Source organism: Leptidea sinapis, chromosome 26 (assembly GCF_905404315.1).
Source record: "Leptidea sinapis chromosome 26, ilLepSina1.1, whole genome shotgun sequence".
Taxonomy (NCBI): Eukaryota; Metazoa; Arthropoda; class Insecta; order Lepidoptera; family Pieridae; genus Leptidea; species Leptidea sinapis.
The window spans coordinates 9,472,607-9,495,975 of record NC_066290.1 but is presented as its reverse complement, the minus strand read 5'-3'; the positions used below and the strand labels follow the sequence as shown (position 1 = coordinate 9,495,975).

General features: G+C 33.5%; 1 protein-coding gene and 1 long non-coding RNA gene across 7 annotated transcripts in view; one reads left to right on the top strand and one right to left on the bottom strand.

The window, feature by feature from the left end:
- Positions 1–16,536, top strand: part of LOC126972500 (allatotropin-like) — a 59,342-nt gene extending 42,806 nt beyond the window's left edge. The window contains exons 2-8 of one of the 6 annotated variants that reach the window (XM_050819309.1): positions 7,329–7,499; positions 10,970–11,089; positions 12,196–12,291; positions 12,563–12,658; positions 14,405–14,489; positions 14,962–15,049; positions 15,790–16,536. In XM_050819309.1, the coding sequence (XP_050675266.1) occupies positions 7,331–7,499; positions 10,970–11,089; positions 12,196–12,291; positions 12,563–12,658; positions 14,405–14,489; positions 14,962–15,049; positions 15,790–15,834 (699 nt within the window). In that variant the 5' untranslated portion in view covers positions 7,329–7,330 and the 3' untranslated portion in view covers positions 15,835–16,536. The remainder of the gene's footprint in view (positions 1–7,328; positions 7,500–10,969; positions 11,090–12,195; positions 12,292–12,562; positions 12,659–14,404; positions 14,490–14,961; positions 15,050–15,789) is intronic. The other 5 variants (XM_050819312.1, XM_050819310.1, XM_050819311.1 and 2 more) reach the window with 5 other exon arrangements.
- On the bottom strand, positions 2,907–7,435 carry LOC126972520 (uncharacterized). Its single transcript, XR_007731152.1, has 3 exons — positions 7,307–7,435; positions 5,580–5,685; positions 2,907–3,013 (listed from the first exon to the last, which is right to left on the bottom strand). It is a non-coding gene; the product is annotated as an uncharacterized LOC126972520 (long non-coding RNA).
- Positions 16,537–23,369: the final 6,833 nt, after the last annotated feature.

Genomic DNA, 23,369 nt, shown 5'->3' with positions numbered 1-23,369 from the left:
TACAGCGACGCTCAGGTACACAGTGTTCGAAAGCTGTACCTGTTAAGAGTGGCGATGCATGTCCACAAAACAGCTCTGAACTCAAAAGAATATAACACATTGCTTAAAAACCGAGTTTACAAATTGCCTGTTACTAATGTCAAAACTGCATTTGCATGTCGCTTTCCAACCTTTTTGTACCCCCGGATTTATAATAAACTGGTCCAGCTATGTAAATTTAAAGAACACTCCATCTTCAAGGCTAAAGAGCTTCTATCAAAATATTTAATACAACTATCCTATATGGAAACTGAAAATCTTCTTACCATCCTAAAAAATACACACAACACATATACACAATACACACACTTTCATACACACAACACATATACACACAATTAATACTTGTATAGTTATTACTTTTAGTTTATTTCTTTATATGATTAGTAAAATTTTAGTAATCAGCTTGTTGTCACTAGCCGCTTGTATATCTTTATTTTCTGTTAATTCTACTATTTCCCCCACGAGACAGGCAACGCCTAGTGTGGGGGTCAGTATAAAAAGGTTAATTTGTATATGAAAAGTGCGAAATAAATGATTTTTTTTAGTGCAGCCCTCGTAGTGGAACGTGCAAAACGTAAAACTATTTCGCAATAGTTAATGCAAATGACACAAGCATAATGAAAATAACATAAAATGAAAAGTGGCTTGTAAACTATGCAGTTCCTAGTACAATAAAATCTTGTCAACTCAGTGCCACATTACTACCCAATAAAATGAAAGCACGTAACACGCCTTGTTATCTTATTGTTAAGTCCTTTTTACACAGACATACTTCGGCATAACTGAATTTATAATCCCATTTACAACACTAACGAGGTGCGATGGGTATGTTTGTTATATTTATGCAACGGTATAAGTATACCGTTGTCATTTTTTGATAATAATACTTTAAGAGGAAACATATGCCTTCCTTACCATTGTTAAAAGTTTAGTGCGTGGTTTATCTCAAGACTTCCCACAGAGGCATCACCTCAACAGCGCCCTTTTTAACACAAAATTGTAACAAGGTGTTGCACCACTAAACACGTGCCTACGCTGCCTAAGAAAGACTACCAAAACATTGTTAATGTTACTTTTGTATCTGACATTAAGGGGCTGTTTCACAATGTCCAAGTAAATCTACGAATAGGCTACTTGCTACTTATCTATCGAAAAAATTCATTTGTGTATCACACTGTACAAAAAGTTTTATCTACCAGGTAAGCGCCTTTTAAATTATAGGATGGATGTGGTAGCAGATATCATAGTTATCTTATGGGTCGCCTGACAGAGTGACAAGCATTTGACAAAATAATATCAATTTATATAATGGTAGAGGAGCCCAAGAGCTCAATAGAGATTTACTTGCACGTCATGGGCACCTATTGGATTGTGAGGATTAGATGTCAAGAGAAAATAAAGTTTATTTGATGTGTACCATGTCATTGGTGGGGGGAGTGTATAAAACTATGTAGAAAAAACAGTCACAAAGAAATACTTAAGCGCTTGAGATATTAATAGTGTACGCAATATTTTTACTAACCAGATCGGCTGCTCTTAGACGTTCGACCCTACATACAAGGCTCAGGTATGCTGGGATTACTTCGCATGGTGCATGTTTGTCTCTCTTATGTTATTCTGACGCACTCGAATAAACCCTAAAATCCTCGCTTGGGCTCCTCTACTATAATGGCTTGTATAAAAGCTGGAATAATTAAATTATGGAAAGCGAAATACAATTATGTGATGATTGATTTTATTGTGAAAATATTGGTAGAAGTGATATTTACAAATATATACAAATAGAAATCTGTAAAATATAAATAAAGTTTTCATCAATCTGCTACTTTACTTGGACATTGTGAAACAGCCCCTTAGTAAAATAAAATATTCTTTGTTAACTTTACAATTGCCAGTATTAACGATAGACTTAAAATATACTAGCGTTGATACGACCTGACAGCGCGACAATGCGTGGCCAAATTATATTTATCAACTAGTGTGTTGGCTAGTGGCTTAACGTTCAAAATATTAAGGAGCAGTTAATGACAAGCGTTGCTGACTGACATATAAGAAATATCCAAATGTTTTGAGTTTTCTTTAATGTTAATTCTGCCAATATTTGTCTTTAAACATTTCGACACGTGTTTCGCCTCTACACGAGGCATCCTCAGGAAATTTTGAATCGCCAAACTCTGGCACGAGATTGAATTAAATGAGCCGGAAACCGCTCTTTTGTACCCTCGTCCCATGATGTGACGCGCTGTGATTGGTCGGCTGTTGTGACGTATGACCCCCGGAAGAGATACGTAACAATGGTGAAGGGACCAAATTTGTTTGTTCATTCAACTATGTAAACATGTTACTTTTGTAATTTTATAAAAAAATATTTTTAGTGCATAGATACGGTTACACACGTCTTAATCTTTTAAAAAGTATTTTATTTAATTTAATTCTGATATCTGATCTTTAGACACGACCATTCAAATTTATAAGGCAAAATATATTATCTATAGCAAACTACGTCTCAACAGATTACTATTAGACTTTAATTGGTACTTAATCGATCTACCTCTATCAACTATTATAAGTTATGAAGCTTTATTTAATTACTTATTAATTAAGACTAGTTTCATATAAATTACTTCTAAACTAGTTTCATGGGGGAAGGGCTTAATAACATTTTCATATACTTTAAAGGTCCATGGTGCATGAGCTATATGATAACATGGCTTAAAATTTGTAAGGTTTCAGTTTTTCTTAAAATTTGCTATTTACGTAACATCCAACTAATATTTACAAAAACTAGATGTAGAGATTTTATTGTATTATTTACAAAACGCAAATAACATTAACGATTTCTATTTTATATTAAAATTTATGAACCGTGCGGTCATTTAAGTCAAAAACAAACGTCATCCCAATGTGTGGGAGAGTTTTTGCGCCGTTTCTTCTCTCTCAGAGCGCGTTTTTTGATTCCAAAGTATTTGAACTGAAATAAAAAATTATTGTAAAGAAATTAATTTAGAGAAAACAAATGTCATATGTCTTATACAAAAATTATTTAAAAGTTTGAAGTTTTATTAAACGGCAATCTAATACTTTAACCCATCATATATTTCATAAGTCCACAAGAATAAGACTATTCGTCTTAAGTCGTAAAGTCTAGCCTCATAATGTATCATAATAATAATTTAATTAAACCCGGAGGTTTTAAAAGAACGAGTGATAAACCTTACTCATGTGCTCAAATGTAAGTTAGCAACATTTATATCCATTAAGTCAATTTTTTTAGTGTAAAGTTTTGGATACAACTTCATTTTGGTAATGAACAATATTACCATGATAAAATTAGGCCTGCTACCGATCCATCGTATGTGAATTAAGTAAATTAAACCATTCTATATGTTTGTTTCGGACGGAACCCGAGAGGTCGCGGGTTCGAGTTCCGCATCGTTCATAAATTTTGGTTACAAATATAATTAATTCTAAATGTTCTATAGACGTGGTCCAGTCATATACAAGCGTAAGCCATAATACATTGAATATTTATAAAAATATTATTTCATCACACTGTAGTTATGTTACGGAGGTTAAGAAATAGTTATTAGAATCATTATCCTTTTGTCTGTGCATTTGTACATGGTTTTATCAGAAATAATTACACCGGTTCAGATCGGTCAACAATACAATAAAGATATTTATGGGATAGTTTACATACTAGGACATAGTATAATATATTATATAGCATATTATGGTCATTGTGTAGGTTTGAAACGTGTATTATAAACATGAACGCTTAGTAACAGGTTCATGCGTATACAGAGAATTTGTTAAGAGTAGACATAAGACACAAATATGTAACCCACTACAACACAACACTTACTTATCACTGAGATAAAATTTATTTCCTAAACAATTGAAAATGTAATAAAATGAATAATGGGACAGTTATTAGAACCTTCATACCCAACTGTCTATACACGGGTCCCCATGACGTCGGAGAAATGGTTTTCAGCTAGGCATTAGGATTTTTGATTATTTCTTGGCGAGAACAGAGTCATTTTTAAAACTAACAAATCCTGATCATAGGACTTGTATTAATGTTATAAGTAGACAATGATATGGCAAATGTTGGCACCTTGAAACATCTCTCTGAAGATGTTGGTTATCGATTTGTCCCTTGGCAACCCTGTGTTAAATGGACTTGGATCAGCCCCGATGGTGCCACCATAAATTAGATCGACTTTATTATGTCGACCAAAAGACATATATTCAATGATGTCTCCATGATCAACTCAGAAAACCAAAACCTCAAAAATTATGAACTCGAATTGCAAAACCGCTTCAAATGCCTCGGTGACTGCATTGACGTGGACGAGTTTAATAACAGGTTGTTCAAACGGCTGGGTCTAAGTTCTCCAAGGACAGCCGTTCAAAAAGAACCGGAAAAATCTCAGACTATACCCTCAAATTGATGGATGTAAGACGCCAAATAACCCTTCAGTCCCTGTAGATAAATAGACAGCTGAGCTTCTGAGAGCTGGTGATACCCCTGTACATAAGACCATCTCGGGGGCAAAACGCCGCAAGCATGACACAGAAGTATAGTGGTGCTGTTCTTCAAAAAGGGCGATAAAATGCTTTTGAAGAACTGTAGGCCCGTATCACTTCTGAGCCATGTATATAAGTTGTTTTCTAGGGTTCCGAAACCGGATTCGGAACCGAACAAGCCGGATTCCGAAAAGGCCTTAGCACCATAGACCACATACATACTCTTTTGAAGCTTGAACGGGCCCAACGTGCTCTATTAAAGGTTATTATTTGCAAGCCCTTTCGGTATCCCACCTGTGAACTATTCACTAAATGCGATGTCTTGTCTGTAAGACAATTGTTTATTAGGGACACTATAATGGCACAGCACTCAAAACTTATATTTGTTCCAGAAGCAGTAACAAAACGACGTAAAGATAAAGTCTGTCCTACAAACACTTTTAAAACTTTTTTTATACGTAAATTTCAATGCTATCTTGGTCCCATGCTCTATAATAAATTAAACAAAATTATTAATATCTACTCTGAAAACAAATTTAACTGTAAAAAAAGCTAACTGTTTGGTTAAAAAATAAAAAGTATGATGAAATTGAAAATTTGTTTATAGCTATACGTTAAATTATTAATTATCCAGCCTTGCTTACCTTACCGATATATGCACAACATACAGAAAAAAAAAAAAAACTTTAAATTTCATTGTTTATTTTATACCATTATCTTATAAAATTATAGTATGCATAATAATAGCTTATATTTCACATCTACAATAAATTAATATTTCTATTTATCTATATGTATACATGTACCCTTATATATTTATCTTTAAAATTTATTATCTTTAATACTTTATTATACATTATTACTTTAAAAGTTCAAAATAAACCCAATCAATAATACCTTACTATATTATTATATGAAAATAGCCCAAGTGAACAGTCTTTGTAGTCAACCCAAATGTTTTTAAGTATACCCTCAATTTTATTACTGACCGCTCAAGTACTAACCAGTAATATGTATGATAGACAAATGTTATTTATTTTCTCGTAGAAATGTTAATTTTTTTTTTCCATAAGTTAAATTCTTATATACGCTTTTATGTATTGAAGTTATCTGTAAAAAACAATGTATCTGGAAGTAACTAGTATTAAAATACAGGCCCGGCCTAGTTTAATGCTAGTGACAACTAAAATAATATAAAATATTTTAATTAACTATTAGAGACACTACTTATCCTACGGGATTAGTGGTGCGATTATTTTCAAAAGCATTGTGAAAATTTGAAAATTATTTTGATGTATTTGGTGTTGTTTGTCCAGAAAAATGTCGTGTATGTTCCATTACTTGTATTGTTATTATAGTATAATAATATTAAGTAGAATTAAGTGAACTAAGTAATGTATGAAGGATTTATAATAATAAAGATTTCTATTATACGCTTCGCCCAAGCTGTTCACCGCTGCGTTGGAAGATGTCTTTAAGCTTCTGGACTGGAACGGACTGGGCATAAACATCAACGGTGAATATATCACTCACCTTGGATTCGCAGACGATATCGTAATCATGGCAGAGACCGTGGAAGACTTAAGCCAAAAGCTCGATGGCCTCAATACAGATTCCCAAGGAGTAGGTCTCAAAATGAACATGGACAAGACGAAGATCATGTCAAATGTCCATGTCGCACCTACTCCCATAACAATTGGGAACTGTACTCTCAAAATTGTCGACAAGTACGTCTACCTCGGACAAAAAATGCAGTGAGGCAGAACCAATTTCGCGAAAGAGGTCACGCATGAATGAATCCAACTCGGATGGGCAGCGTTCGGGAAGCTCCGTAAAATCTTCTCGTCCCAAATACCACAGTGTCTGAAGACGAAGGTTTTGCTAGTGAAACCAGTGTGTGTTGCCAGTGATGACTTACGGTACGCCGACATGGTCGCTAACTATGGGCATTATGAGAAAGCTCATGGTAGCTGAGAGGGCAATGGAGAGGGCTATGCTCGGAATTTGCCTGCGAGATCGAGTCAGAAATGAGGAGATCCGTAGGAGAACCAAAGTTACCGTCATAGTCCAAATGATTACGAAACTGAAGTGGCAGTGGGCAGGGCACATAGTTCGACAGACAGATGGCTGTTGGGGCAGTAAAGTCCGCGAATGGCGATCGCGTACCGGAAGTCGCAGTGTTGGTAGGCCCCCCACAAGATGGACCGACGATCTGGTCAAGGAGGTCGCCGGAATACGTTAGATGAGGGCAGCGCAGGGCCGATCGTCGGCCTTTGTCCAGCAGTGGACGTCTTCCGGCTGATGATGATGAACCCTGTGTAATGCGCACATGTCAACGATTACTATAACATCTAATATTTGAATTTAAATTGTTCTTTCGTAAACTTGTATGGTATTGTAAAATTAAACAAATCCAGATTTCTTTTAATTGGACATTTTAAATATGGTATACAGCAAATTAATATAATATATTGAAGCTTTTCCTTGCTTACTTAGGAAACGGTTGAAAGATCTACTCCTTTATTATTAATTATCACCCCCTCATTCTCTTACAACACCAGAGGAACCAGAAGAGTTGTCGGCATTTCAGAAAGGTGTACGCGCTATTTTTGAAGGTGCCCAAGTCCTATTGACCTGAAAACACCGCACAAGGAAGCTTATTCCACATCTTGGTTGTACGTCGAAGAAAGTTCCTTATAAAGCACACTGTAGAGGGACGCCACACACTCACCTAATAGATGTACTGCTTGCAGCCATGAACGTCACAATGCAGCTCGCTGTCATGGTGGCTGTCTGTCTGTGCCTGGCTGAAGCAGCTCCTGTTGGCAGACTGACGAGGAGCAAGCAGCAGCGACCTACACGAGGCTTCAAGAACGTCGAGATGATGACAGCTCGGGGCTTCGGGAAGAGAGCTAGAACAGAACGTGAGTAATTCACGTAGGATTTGATATTGTTTTACGAACCTTTCATGAAAAATACATTTTATTTTTGAAGTGAAAACTTCTTCATTTTATTTTGTGGTTAAATAGCACTTAGCTGTCATGTTTGGCTAACTATCGCTTGTACCGGTAATGTCAGCTCGAGTCGTATAAGATCTGATTTCACCAGTGTCACTTCAAAATGAGTTTAATAAAACCCCGTTTTACTCAAATTATTTCAAATGATCTAGATCTAGTTCTGAGATTAAACACCAAGCAATTCCACCAATATATTTAAAGCGTGTTCACGAAAGCCGAGCTCACATGTCATAAACAATAGAACGTATCAAATAGCTGTAAAAACCGGTCATGGATAAATATGAACAAAATTAAAATTTATTTCGTCAAAACGTCCAAAATTCAGCGGTTAGCATTTAAACGCGTTTTGACTATTTCTGCGTTTAGTTTGTGTTGGTGAAATGCGAATTAAATCAGTCAATTCGTAAACATGTGTAAACTTAATTCAGATTTGTCTAATCGCGTTCTGTTTCAATGGTTAAATCAGTCCTAAAGCAGCGCGACAAATCAGAGAAAATTTACAAGAGTAATTTATACACATATATAATTATATATTTTAAACATTTTATGACCTTATTATTAGTTATTACAAGAAAAACGTGTGTTTCATTTCGTATTGTTAACCTCGCCTTGACGAAGTTAACAGTTCCGTCTTAACAAATGGTTTGTTGAGTGGTCTACTAATTAGATATATTATTATTATTAACTTTAGTTTTCAAAATATTACAACAGCTGAAAAATGATTAAAATAAATTGCCACGGTGATAAAGCATATCAAAACCTTTACGCGTTGTTTCGTACATTTTATTACTAAACAACACAATATTTGATATTTAAATTAAGTTTGTTCGACCTGTATTGCTTTCTACTACAACCTTTACAAGATCATATTTTCTCTGAATTCTTGGAATTTTATCATAATTTGAAAAAAAATCTTATGTAAATTACTGTTTAATCAATTTATATTTCAATGGTTTTAAAAAAGCAGATTCTTGAAAATTTATATTTTTATATTATTAAAATAACTGCATGCTTACAGTAATAACCAAGTTTAACAGAAGATTGTTATCTTCAAACGCTTAAAAATGTTGGAGGAAATTGTTGTCTTTTTAAATTAAAAAATAGCAACGAGAAGTGCGATCAAATCCCAACATTATTATTTTATAAAAACAACTTTTATAGAGATTGTATGAAGGATAGTGTTCATGATAGATAACTAAAAACACTGGAACAGTATTTTGTGCAGTATCTCCTCTAGGGTGCAATTTGTTTCCGAAATTAATGCAAATTAATTAACTATAGTCTTACAATCTACTAGCGAAAAGACAAACACATTGAGAGAGAAAAACATCTCTAACGGGGATACGGCAAGATAGAAAAGAAAGGCGAATCATTTATTAGGGTGACTCATTTTGATTGACAAGTCGTAGACAGTCAGCCACGATTGGAATCAACTCTATTTTGAACATAAGACAAGTTGGTGACGCGTTTCCGGGACGTTACCGGGACGTTACTTTAACAGCTTCATGATTTTATAAATTGAATGATTTGTATTGTTGCATATATACATGATTTTTTTTAAATGAAGTGATTTAATAAAAATACACAAACGTCATTTGTACCGGTAAGCTGTTATCAAATCAACAAAAATAAGTTTGAACTCTCAGATTATAGATTGGTCTGCGCTGCGCTCCAACTTGATACCGCAGGCGTAGTCACAAAGCGCGGCAACAAATACAACTCCCAAGTGGGCTTACTCGAGCCAGTCTCGAACAATGTGTGACGTTGATGTGTACTCTGTTAAACTTTTCTAATAATTGAAACTGAAAAGCCGGGTTGCGTAGTAAAACTTTGTAAAACTGATACTACAAGAAATAAGAAAGACACTGTGATCACATTTGTTCAGTATTTTGTGTTTTATTAATGAAATTAAACTTCAAAAAACGCGAAGCGTTTATAAGTACAAAATTTGAAAGATGCCATTGAGTGTCAAGATGCCCCGCACACAAGCATCTAATACTTGTCGTAATAAAAAAGCTATAATTGTTGTTATGTAGTGCTATATCTAGTTGGAGCGCAGCGGAGACCATTCCTTAATCTATTGTTGAACTATATTATGTATGTGTGGCACAGCTGTGTATTGTTGCTATGTTTGGGGTTGAAGGGTCTAGTGTGGGTGTCCCAGTGTAAATACAAACACAGAACATATGATATCGTTTTAACATACAAATATAATATACTAGAGCTGACCCGACAAATATGTTTTTAATATAATTGAGTACTCTGCGCCCTGCGCTCATTGGATGAATTGTCATATGTAATGAAATATCATCGACTGCATTATTTGTATTACTTATATACATAGGTATTTCTAAGTCAAAAAGTGTAGGTTCCGGATGAGTACTCACCACCATATCATTTACCAAAAGCTTCTCCGAAACACACTGTATCTTACGGTATAAGTATTATTTCGATCGGTTCAGTAGTTTTTGCAGTATGACAGAAAATCATCGGCCCTCCATTTATTAGTATAGATTCCGCATGTGATGTCATAGAAGAGATATAAAATATATCTGGGTGCAAGACTTAACTTGATTTTTGTTTATTTTGAGAGTTCTCAGAGCAATCTCTACATAAACTTTATTTTTGACACATAATAATAAAAAAGAACTGTTAATACATTTGTCACGCTCAGAAAACTTTCTCCGACATCAATCTTATTCCTAAACGATGTTAATGGGGCGTATCATTTGTGAGAGGTTAACACTTCCTAAGTTATTTATTTTATTTACCGTTGCATGTTTGACTTGAATTAAGTTGCTTTATAGGAAATATTACTTAAGTTTTAGTACTGAATAAATAAGGGTTAATTGAGGTTTTAACTTAAGGATTTGATTGCTCCTGCAAGCTGTGGGAAGTGTATAATATGACGCTTTTTTACTTGTAAATAACTACCTCTATATGTTATTATTATTATAAGTGACATTTGATACCAGTTGACAAGTGAGATACTCATAGACTAGGATACACTAGCGTACAGATCACCGGACAACCCGCTGATGCGTTGACTGATTTTGATTTCCCAATGTGTGCATTAGCGGGGGTTTAATATTGAGTGATATTAACGACTTGTCAATGAAAATGTGTTACAAAAACAATAGATTCACTAACCTCTTCTTTATATCGGTTACAGATGTTCTTCTCTCTCGCACGTTGTTTATCTATGTGCTAGTGTATTGTAACACTATGGATAACATATGGTACGACACTTTCCAATTAATATATTGGTCGGATAGCATCAAATATACAATATTACATTATGGGCAGGATATGTTTAACATTATTTTATTATTACTAATAATTCATTGAATGTATTTATGAGCGTGTTTTCCTAAAAGGCGACGTGGTACATCAAAGAACTTCAGAACGAACGTCTCGTGGTATTCCAATATTTAAAAGTCCATCGGTTGGTATTGCCAGGGACTTTGGAAAAAGAACTCCTGAATTGGAATCGGAAGGTATTGAAAGCTAATGGGTTTCATGTAAAGAGGTTACAAAACACTCTCAACAAAATGTGTACCGTCCCATTTGTAACTCATTGAAAAACTTAATGAGGATTCTATGTGGCTTGTAAGTGTACAAAATGTAATTTTGAACCGAATAGAGCAAAGGCTGACTGCTTTAGAGTGATAAAATTAGTCTTGGCAACAAAGAAAGACACAAAAATCTCTTTAACGGGAAAATATTCGAGCGTGAGCACCACACAGACTGGAATGCCTTAGGAATTCCCACAACGCCTTTGACACCAATCCTATATGGATTTTATTTGTGCTGTGCGCAAAGTATTAATGTAAATTGAATTTATAATAAACTTAACCGATCCATTTTTAAATAATTCTCTTAGGCTGGGTTGCATCATATTAGCTGTTATAGTTAAGGCTTAAGTCAAATTTAACGTTAACAGTAACGCTGAGTTTAACATAGACTGCGGAATGTGTTGCACCATCACATTTCTTGGCATAGTTAAAGTTTAACGCCCTTGCAAATAAACTTGGTATAAAGTTATAGCTAAGCATAAACAAAGAATATGCAAAATATTTACAATATCGTTGACAACTCTGTCAATACAATGATAATTATAAAGTTTTCCGAATGACAAGCTGCCCTGTAAATAAACGCGGGAAACGTTATACGTCCGAATAAACCAATCGTAAGCAAAATATCTATTTATAAATATTTTGCATTTTCTTGGTTTATGACTAGTTATAACTTTATGCCAATTTTATTTGTAAGGCCGTAAAAGTGAAATATCAATTAACAAGAATATTTATTTGATACTTTTGACAGGTCGCTATTAAGTTATTTAACATTAACAAAAACTTTAACCGGTGAAGTTTGGATGGATGGCACGGTTAACCGTTAAAGTTATGAAGTCATCTAAAAAAATTCAAATGTTGCAATACATTTTTGCTTAACTTGTACTTTAACATATTTGTGATTGCTAAAGTTTGTCGTTGCAACTCAGCCTCCATTTATTAATATTAAAATACTTTGTGGAACGTTTATATTTTTTACAAAACTACTCAACTCAACTTATTTCACAACAAAACCAATTCACGAACAGATGAATCCCGCAAGACATTTAAGCCCAGGTGCATGCATCTTATGACTGCCAAAGATTTCGGCAAAAGAAGCGATAACAATGACGTAAACGATGAAGGTAATCGCACATCAAAAGCTTCATTTGCTCAGGCGCGCTTCCAAAAATTAGGCCGTAAACTTGAAAAACCCTCACCGCAAGAAATTCATTTGAACATAAGTAGCTTTGTGCTTTTAGAACTTAATCGCTTTTTTAAAGTAAATGGAGTTTCAAAGATAAAAAACAACTTATTATTTTCCTTTGTTTGCTAAATTTGTTACAAGTTCCCCGTTCCGAGGTCAAGACTGTCTTAATACAAATGAAAGTTAGTAATTTCGTTTTATTGTCACAGAGGAAGAAATAAGAGTAACCAGAGGTACTTTCAAGCCGAACTCAAACGTTCTTATCGCGAGGGGTTATGGGAAAAGACAGGGGGAAAACGGTGAAGGTAATAAGATTATAGGAGATAATCTGTGACGGTATGGAAGCGCCATATATATATATATATACACATAGGAAATATTTCTGATGTTTTATTGTGGATTGGAATGGCCACAAAGTGGTCCATTGCTTACATTTTATTTTCTATATAGTACGCATCGATCGCTGAATACCTCGGGGACGGGCTTAACACAAACTGACACGAAACACTACAATTAGACTCAACCTCTTTCGTCTCAACAAAGTCCTATTTTCTGTTAAGTGCTCGAACGTGACATTGTACTTAATAGTTTACTTCAAATTATTCATATATATATACGACAAAAATACGTAGATATATTTTTATTGTATAAAGTAACACAGGCAGAAAATGGGGCTTGCTTACTAAACCGCTTTATATTAAGTACAAACATATATGAATCATTAATACACCTTGTGCTTATGCAGGTGGGCGCAAAGGAAGACTAAAAACTTTCATGTGGCTTGTAAAAATATATGAAGTGATTGAAGAGCTTTAATGTATTGAGTGCGATGTGTCAAGCAAACAGCCAGAGGTTGTTTAACTTTGTGCTTATATTACATGTCATATTTTCACTTAACTTGAGTACGCTTGTGAAAGTTATCACATAGATAAAGAATTGTATCTTGGCAAACATACTGATACCATCTACCTAAGTTGAATTTCAAAGATTAGAATATCGTTACCTCAGATAATTTATACGTCTAGATTGAGGCTCTTGCTGCTTACACAAGCGATGGAAACAGGCTAGGTTTATTACTTTAGTGTGCGTGACAAGCTAAGTCATACACTCGCGATTTGTATGCCACTTTGTGTTAGTGTGCATGCATTGCTCAGAATAGAGGTTAACTGTCAACCTTCATTTTTTTTCTTCTTTTTTGTCTTCCCAGCTATCTCAGTTTATCTAAACGTATAAACGATCTAAGGTTAATACATAATAATCCGCTCTGCGCTCTTAACAAAAAAACATTTGGATATGCTAGTGTACAGAAATTATTGATATTACTTACATCATCTTTATATATTGTAGAAAATGTAGAATACAGAGTAAATTATAATTGTGCTAAATTTAATGGAAGAAATTATTAGAATACGTCATAACGCGACATCAGTATGTCGTGACGATAGCGTGGCGTGACAAAAAGTAGTCCTAAAATCTATTCATTGTTGAGAATAAAGACACACAGAAGTTGTAATAATATATATCTTGTATAGTTAATTTTAGATTAAACTAAAATATCTCAAACCTCGATTAATCAATTTATTAATTTCGTATATTTAAAATGATATATAAAAATTGTTCCTTAAAGGAGATCATGTCTTTTATAAAGTTGTAAAGAAATTAATATGCTTATGATACGAATCAAATTATCTAATACAGCATTGGATTCGTCAATCTATCTTTGTTTAACAATTCTATCTAATATCAATGTTGGCTAAGCTGAATATAGATTTACAGAATGACTTTTTCTGTCTGTTTGCTACAAGAACGTTTATTTTATCTGTAAACATTAAGAAAAGGATCTTTGAAAATATGACAGGTAACAGCTGAAAGTTAATGTTATAACATTAACTAATTTATATATTGCTTAATAATCGTACATCCTACGATAGTAGAATGTTGTAATAATAATGTGTTTAGATCATTGTTATTCCCCTATGTAATACTAGGTCGGGGATGACAATGAATATATCTTAATAACATCTTTGATGTTGATTGCTTATTACTTTCAGTGTATGGAATGGATAACTTTTGGGAGTCGCTTGAGGGGACCCAAGAGAAAGATGGCCAGGAGACTGATGAGAAACCGGTTGAAAGGTATCTTAATCAGTTTAGTAAATGATTGTTATGTAAGTTCTCGCATTAATTATTCGTTAGAACCGCTAGTTGAAGGAGTTTATTATGCTAATATTGGTAATGTATTCGATACTTTTACCTTGGTTCAATAAACAGGATTCGCAGGAATTATTGAAACTTGTGGTTCAAATATATAGATTAACTTTATATATTGTAATCATTAAAATTTTAAAAGTCAAAATATCAAGAACAAGAAATATATATATAGTGTTGGTTGTGATCAACGAAAACCTCAAACTCTGGTGTATGTTTACACGAAAGGGAGTTTAATGTTTGTATGTTTGTGACATTTTAAAAGACTTATAAAGCGCAAATAAGTTTTGCAATGCAAATTATGAAGATTTTTAAAGGCTTCAGAATTGTAATTGATTTTTTATTATAATTTGTTAAATAAATAATTATTTATATTATTAAATTACTTATTTAACGGCAGCATCCCAATGGATTGGTTTGTGAATGAAATGCTGAATAACCCCGACTTCGCTCGATCCGTGGTCAGAAAATTCGTTGATCAAAATCAGGTAATTATTTAAATATTAATACTTACACATAATGTTATGGTTTGATCAAGTAAACACTCGATTGTCCATATCTGAATTCATGATTCGGATATAGATATCCAGATTCGCAACCACAATTGAATAACTTAAACTAATGTAAGGTTTATTAACATTATTGTCCGTTGACGGAGTTGTTGAAAACATTTTGCAAATAAACGAACAACAGGAAATTTAAGAAAAAACGTAAACACATAAAATTCTTCAGGACCATGTCATGCTGCATCATTTGAGTCCTGCGGTCCTATTCTTGTAATTTCAAAATGGTTGACCTTAGGTTCCTATCCTATCTACGTTATGTTCTAGATTCGTATTCTCCGATGGTCTGGAACGTGCCATGACCAAGCTCGCTGTGCTGTAACTGTAGCTGTGAACCGAATCTATAATATTTCTACAATTATTACAACAACAACAGTTATCTTAGATTGTAAGTTGTCACCTCAACTAAACGTCACAATTTTTCAGAATACGCATCTCCCAACAATTGACCCTCTCTATTTCTATCCCCTTTCTATCTCTGAATCTCTAAATTGGAACATAACTTCATCATCACAATCGGAACTGAACCGTCAATTTGTGTTACAAGAATACGATATTTAAGTTTTTGATATCGACCTTATAGTCGCTTCGATCATATTCGGGTTGTAATTGATAAACTCACCAATTCAAAAAAATAATAATTTAAAATTATTTTATTGTTATAGGACGGCATACTCTCCGCTGATGAACTACTAAGGAACACGGCTTAAGGAAACGACAACCCGATACAAACTCGTTAGTTTCTACCTAAATTATGTTACAACTGTTTATTAGATCTGTTTGTATTTTTATAGTACTGTGATAAGTAAGCTCTTGCATTTGGAAAATAAAAAAAATAAAACTCAAGCCAGAAATAGCTTAAACTGTAAATAATTTGTTATTAGTCTGATTTACGTGTAATGTCTATAATATAATAGATAAAAGTTCTTTAGTGTTGTATAAGAAATATTAAATATTTGTGAATAGTGGTAGTTTCAGTACCTTAATATTTGTTACCTTGTTTTGTGAATGATATTATTTTACGTTAGATGGATCACCAAACGACACACACTTGAGACTTAATGGATATTTATATTAGTTATCAATTTGAACAATCTTGCTGCGAAATTATTAGAAGCCTAATTAAACTCAACATTGGGGAAAAATTATAAAAGATATGAATAAAAATACATTTTAACTCTGGTTTTAATAAGTCATTTGCAGCGCATTTATATTTTCATTTAAATGAAAATTTTAATATAAAATGTTATATAGGCTGGGAGATATTATATTATGTTATCTCTACGTACATACATAATTTAGTTAAGAGCTTTAATGTTATGGAATCCATTGTCATATTTCATAGGTTCAGACATTATATAATAATATTATAGTAATTGTTATTTGTCAATTTCAAGAATGAAATAAAAGTCTAAAACGGATAAATATTTTTATTCATTTTCTATTTTATTTCTGACGCATAATACTGATATATTTATAATATTCCGGCACATCTTTTAATTTTTTTAATGGTAAAGCACATGGCAACTCCTTGTTAGAGCAACATCTGGAGGGATACAAAATACAATACTATATAATATTTTCGCGGTGCTAGAAATGAATAACATAAAACTAATTAACATTGAATGCATTCGTGTTAAAGGTAATTAATTTAGACCTAAAAGTATGGCGTTCGTAGTTGTACTTGGCGACTACAGTTCCTGAAAACAACTTACTGTTTGTAAAACGCTTGCTGTGTTGCTCGATTCAAAATATTATTACATTTTAGCCAATCACTTACCGGATAACCTTTACAATCTAATTAATATTTATTCAAACAAAATAAATCTTAAAACTACACTGGCCTTCAAAAGTCACACTTTTAAAATTGGGATAACGTTTTAAGTTCACAAGATATACTTTCGAAATAAAAAGGACTCCAAAGAGAATTTAATTTTGTACATAAATACTTTATAGTAGGTAACCTTCTTTTAAGAATTAGCTGAAAAAAAAAAACTTCAAAAACAAAACCATTCCTTTTTCAAAGTGGACGTTTCCGAATTACAATTTTACCATTCACATTTTTCTTTCTGTTTTAAATTTTTTTCAAGATCGATGGGTCTTGTTTTAAAAATTTATGCTAAAAAGCACATAACATTTATTTATCATGCCTCTTTCAGTTGAAGAATGTGCTAGGATCATGGCTTTTCTGGAACTAGGCATCAGTATGCGTCGCACTGCTATAATTTATTTGTATTTTAAAAACAGATTGCTGTATCTAATAATTTAACCAATTACAATAATCTTAGAATGATTCCATTAATTGCAATCCATTAAGTGGAATCACGAAAATCGGATCATAAGTCTCAGAGTAATCGGTGTACATACATAAAAAAATACCGATCGAATTGAGAACCTCCTTCATTTCGAAGTCGGTTAATAATAATTCTTGTGTAAAGATAAACAATACCTACAATAAAAAAAATAGCTTGCAAATAAAACAAAATGGCTGTATGTTGAAATATTATGAACAAGATGTGCCAAAAATTTATGACAAAAAATCCAAAAATTAAGTGTTATGGTTGTGAAAATATATTTTGAGTGTAGTGGGTTGCTAGCTACTGAGTTGAGAGTGGTCGTTTTGAAGTACTTGTGTCCTGACTGTAAATTAGGAGTGGGTCAGTTACCAGAGCTGAGAAAAACGGTTACTCATCTGAAAATCGAAGTTGACAATCTCAAATCCCAACTAAACCGTAGTTGTGATATGGAAGGCATTCTATCCGAATCATCAGAGTGAGAGAAACGTAGTTCTAATGTTTGGTATAAAATAATATCAGCTTAAGACTGGAGATGATACTCGATATAAAGAGGTATGTACCAATCACGATAAAACCCAAGTCTAGCAGGTCCTGTCGAACTTATCGGAATCTGATCCGCCTATTTCTGTCATTCGCGTGGGAGCAAACAGGCTGCTTCACCTCGACCACTCAAGCTGATTTTTTTAAAAACATAAAAAGTCAGCAATTCATGTTTTGAAAAACAGTAAAAAATTACTAACATATTTGTAGCAAAAAATGATCTAACACCCTACCGACGTGATTATTTGAAAAATCTACGTGAGGAACTAAATCGTCGAATTACTGGCGATGAAACTAACTTAACCATAAAATATTATTATGTTAGCGGCGGTTCAAAAATTGTGACCACACAAAACGAATAACACGCAGCAATCAAAATGTCGCCTTCACGTTTTTTCACGCTCTTCGCCGATGATCTTAAACTATCATTACCAATAAAATAAAGGAATGACTGTGAGAAATTACAAAGTGACATCAACAGGGTTGTAGCCTGGATTAAAAACAATTTGTTGCAGTTTAACACCTCAAAATGTTTAGTTATTACTTTCTCCAAAGCTCGTATTGCAACAATGTTTAACTGCCACGTAGACGGGACGCAGATGTCCAGGGTATCTGAAGTTAAGGATCTTGGGAGTGAGTCTCAATGCCAACTTGACGTTTCGTGATCATGTCACGAAGGTTTGTAAGAAAGCTTTTAGGAATCTTGGGTTTATATTGCGTATGGCTCGTGGTTTTTCAAATATTAAGGCTATTATTAATTTATATAAAGCTTTGGTTAGAAGCCACATCGAATATAGCGCCGTTATCTGGGCGCCTTATAAAGCCAAGTAAAGTTTAGTGTTAGAACGTATACAAAACAAATTTACGCGGTACCTGTATATGAGGCTATACGGGGCTTACCCTTTTTATCCGGTTATGTACCCGACATAATTTTTTTTTGGATATGGCAGGATACAGCGAGCTGAGGAGCTAAGAATCCCTTCTTAGCTCCTGGCGCTGATCTCATATCCGCGCTCCAGCTTGTTAAGCCAGGCAGCAGTGACGCGTGCACTTCGTACAATTAATGAAATAGCATCACAGACGGATTTGTTTTGTTGAACTCAGGGTGAATTTACGAGAGTAGCGTTATTTATAATATGTTATAAAATTTAAATATAAAAATGTAGAATGTAATAATGTATGTACCTCTATCGCATTGGAATATTCTGTAATGATAGTGTGAATTTTGATAAAATAAAGAAACATGTTAAGTGCTGGCGACCGAATTGGAACCCTATAGACTACAAATTCAGGCACTAGAAGAGCCGGCTAGATCAATATGAGGAACTATTACAAATGTTTAATAAAAGGACGGAGGAGGTTACCTTACTACGCAGTGATCTTAATCTACAACACACTAAGAATCAAGCCTTACACGCTAATAATTAACTGCTCTCCACACGGATAGCCCAGCTAGATCAACACACTCGCTCAACTAATGTGGAAATACTGTGCGTTCCGGAGCACAGTGAGGAAAATCTTATTAAGTTATTCCAGCAACTTGGGAAAATAATCCGATGTCCTTTTACTGATAACAATATCTAACATTGCTCTAGAATAACTAAACAAAACAGCAAGAATCCTCGTTCTCGCTCCATACTCGTAAAATTCAGTAGTCCAGTAGTACAAGTAAATTAAATAAACTTAACAGGAATGAGACAGAATACTGATATGTCTGTGAAGTTAAGTTACGTGGTGGGTCTCAGTTAAGTTTTTAAAAAAACTTTGCTTTTAAGGTCTCAACAGAGTTTTGTTATAAACTTTTCCAAATAAAAGGTTCATCTTTCTTTAAAAGTTTAGTCAAAGGTTGACTTAATTTACTAAAATTTTCAATAAATCGATAATAACCAGCTAGACCTAAAAATGCTTTAATATCCTTTGGTGTTTTTGGAACTGGATAATTCTTTACTGACTCTATCTTCTTTGTATCTGGTTTTACACCATCCTGAGTGATTAAATGACCTAAATACATAACTTCAGTTTTCAAAAACTCGCATTTATCTGGTTGTAGTTTTAATTTATGTTGTGATAATCTATCAAAGACTTCCTTCAATTTAATATTATGATCTTTTAAGGTATTTCCATAAACTACAATGTCATCTAAATATACAAAACATTTTATTCCTTGCAAGCCAACTAGAAAATTATTCATTAACCTTTGAAAGGTAGCAGGTGCGTTTCTTAATACAAACGGCATCCTTGTATATTCATAGTGTCCTAATGGTACGCTAAAAGCTGTTTTGGCTTGATCTTTTGGACTCAATTTTATTTGATGAAATCCGGACGCTAAGTCTAAAGTCGTAAAATATTTACTGTGACCTAATTGATCCAATATATCACTTATCTGAGGTAGTGGATAGACAACGCCTATACTTATTTCATTTAATTTTCTAAAATCAATCACAAGTAGCCATTTCTTTTTTCCCGATGCGTCCATTTTCTTAGGGACTACCCATACTGGTGAATTCCACGGACTATTAGATGGCTGAATTATTCCATCTCTTAACAGTTTTCCTATCTGTTCATTTACTTCATCCTTTAGTGCTTCAGGATACCTATACGATTTTGTATTAATAGGAATATTATTATTTGTAGGTATTTCATGAATAACCGTATTTGTTGATGTTAACTTATCACCTTCTAAATGAAATATATGATTATATTGCATACATAATTCTTCTAAAGATTCCTTTTCTTCTTTGTTTAAGTGAATCGTTCTTAATATTTTTTTTTTAATTTATCTAAACGATTTTCATTGCACTCCATTTTATTCTCAATTTTATTCATACAAATTAGCTTATTTGTTTCCCGTAGCTCATTAGCTAACGGCTCTAATTTAACAATCATTTTATTTATTTTTACTTCCCTATCTGTTGTATTCAAACACACCGTTAATGTTTTGTATTCATGGACTCTAACAATACTCGGACATAAATAAACACCGTCTGATAACTTAATTGGTTCCGAAATAATCCCTTCTTTCAAATTTGGATTTTTTACACAGATAGAAATTATTTTTTCACATCTTGGTTCTATAACTAATACATCCTTTTGTACATTTATACTTGTATTCAATTGTTGTGGATAAACTTCACAACTTCTTTTACTACTTTTATTTTTTTTAAATGCCTGTGGATGTACATCACAGCTACTTTCATTTCCATTTATTTCAGTTCTTCTACTATTATCAATTTCTTGTGGATAAACTTCACAATTACTTTTAAACATATTATTTTCTAAATCTTCGTAATATATTTCTCTTTCGCTTTCTTTATCACTCATATTATTTTCATAAAAATTATCTTCTCTTTTATTCTCAGTCGTTATCTTTATTTCATCATGCTCGATTTCGAACTCTTTACACCACATATTTTGATTTTTTTCTCTTTATAATTTATTATAGAATCCGTTTTTGACAAGAAGTCGCTACCTATTACACCATTACCTTGAATAGGAAAGTTATCAGGTACCACGTGAAGTGTATGATAAACTCTTTTGTCTCCTACATCGAATGTTAAATAGGTGCAACCGATTGTTTTAGTCGGACTAGCGTCCTTATCGATCCCTTTTAATTTAATTTTCTTATCTTCGTAAACTAATGTTTCTCCTATAAGTGATGTTATTTTAATTAATGTAACCTCTGCCCCTGTATCAATTAAAAATCTATTTTCATTTTCTAAAATGTTATCTGACTCTAGATATACATATGATGAAATTCGCGTGTCAATAAATCTTATTCGGCCTGTATCACACTGATAGTCCTCGGGTAGGCCGCGGGCCTCGGAGCGTTGGAGTTTAAATTCTTACTTTCGTAATTTTTATTATTCGTTTGCCTATTATTCTGATTACAATTTTTATTATTATTTGTCTGATTAAAACGACTTTTCTGAGAGTTATGATTAATTGAATTCGCATGCGGATTAGCAAGATGTCCCTTTTTATGACAGTAAAAACAAGTAGGTTTATTATTATTACTTGGTTTACTAGACTGCATTTGCCTAATTAATGGCGGATATCGACACTGATGTGCTAGATGGTTAAGTTTATTACAATTTGAACATCTTTTAACGCCTAGATTGTAGTTATTCTGTCTAGAATTCATTTCTTGTCTAGACTTTATTTCTTGTTCTTCTGATAGAGCTATAGAAACTGCATCTTCAAATGTAGAAGGTTTTTGAGAATTTAACAAAATGTGTAATTGTAGTAATAAGCCACTGATAAAAATATTTGAAGCTTGGCTCTTCAATAACTCTACGTTTGCCTCTCGAGCTTCCATAGTTAACTTAGGATTTAAAGATTTAATTAATTTTATATAACAATTTTCAACTCTACTTGAATATTTTAATACAGGTTCATTGTGATTTTGTTTACAAGAATTTAACTCTCATTGCGCAAAAGTTCTTTTTTCCGAGTAATTTTCTAACAGATGTTCCTTTAAAGATTCCCATGACGCGAAAGATCGATTTAATAAATTTGACCTTATATTTCCTTCTATTTTTGATAATACTACTGACACAAATGCTAATTTATAAATGGGGTTTAAAAGTACATACGCGTTATTGCAATTATCGATGAACACATGTAAATTAGATTTATCACCATCGTATTTATTTATCATTCTTTCTGCAAGATATGCAAATATCAATAAACCCACCAGAAACCATACTATTCTCTGATTTTGACATTTTTTCTGAGATATAAATTATTCTATAATGTTTCTTTAACTAAAAATTGTCTGTTAGATACACGTGAGAGACTCACTTGGACGTAATTGAATTATTGCAGAGTTCCTCTTGTCAAATGCCTCGCTGCTTAACTCGTCCACCGCCACCGGAGAATTGACTCGGCTGTTGTGGCTGCCTTCCTTCTTGCTTGAATCGTCACAGGTCGGCTTCGTAATGCGAACACTACCGAAGATCAACCGTCTTCCATCTGGGTACTAGCGAATGCGAGATCGCCAGTGAATGACCACGGTCGCCCAGCACCTTGGTGAACTTGATTACTTGCTTCTGTTGTCAGACTCCCTCCAGAGTATCCCAGTACGCATTAATCGTTAAGAACTGGAGATCTTACCCGTCCAAATACTTATCAGGAATGTTCGGGTGGTCAGAGGGGTCTTGAAATGACAACAGCGGAGTTACGACGAAATAAAGAGTTTATTAAATAAGCACGTAATCGAATTTAAGCAATTAGTTTGGATAGAGCTGGACGAATGATCTTTGCAATAGATGTTTACTTTTTCAAATAGTAGTTCGATATTTTTTAGTGTAGGTTGTATATTACTTACATCCACATAAGTCACAACATTCCAATCGTCGTTAGTAAATTTTATACCCAGTTGTTTTTCGAAATACAGCCCGGGACTATGT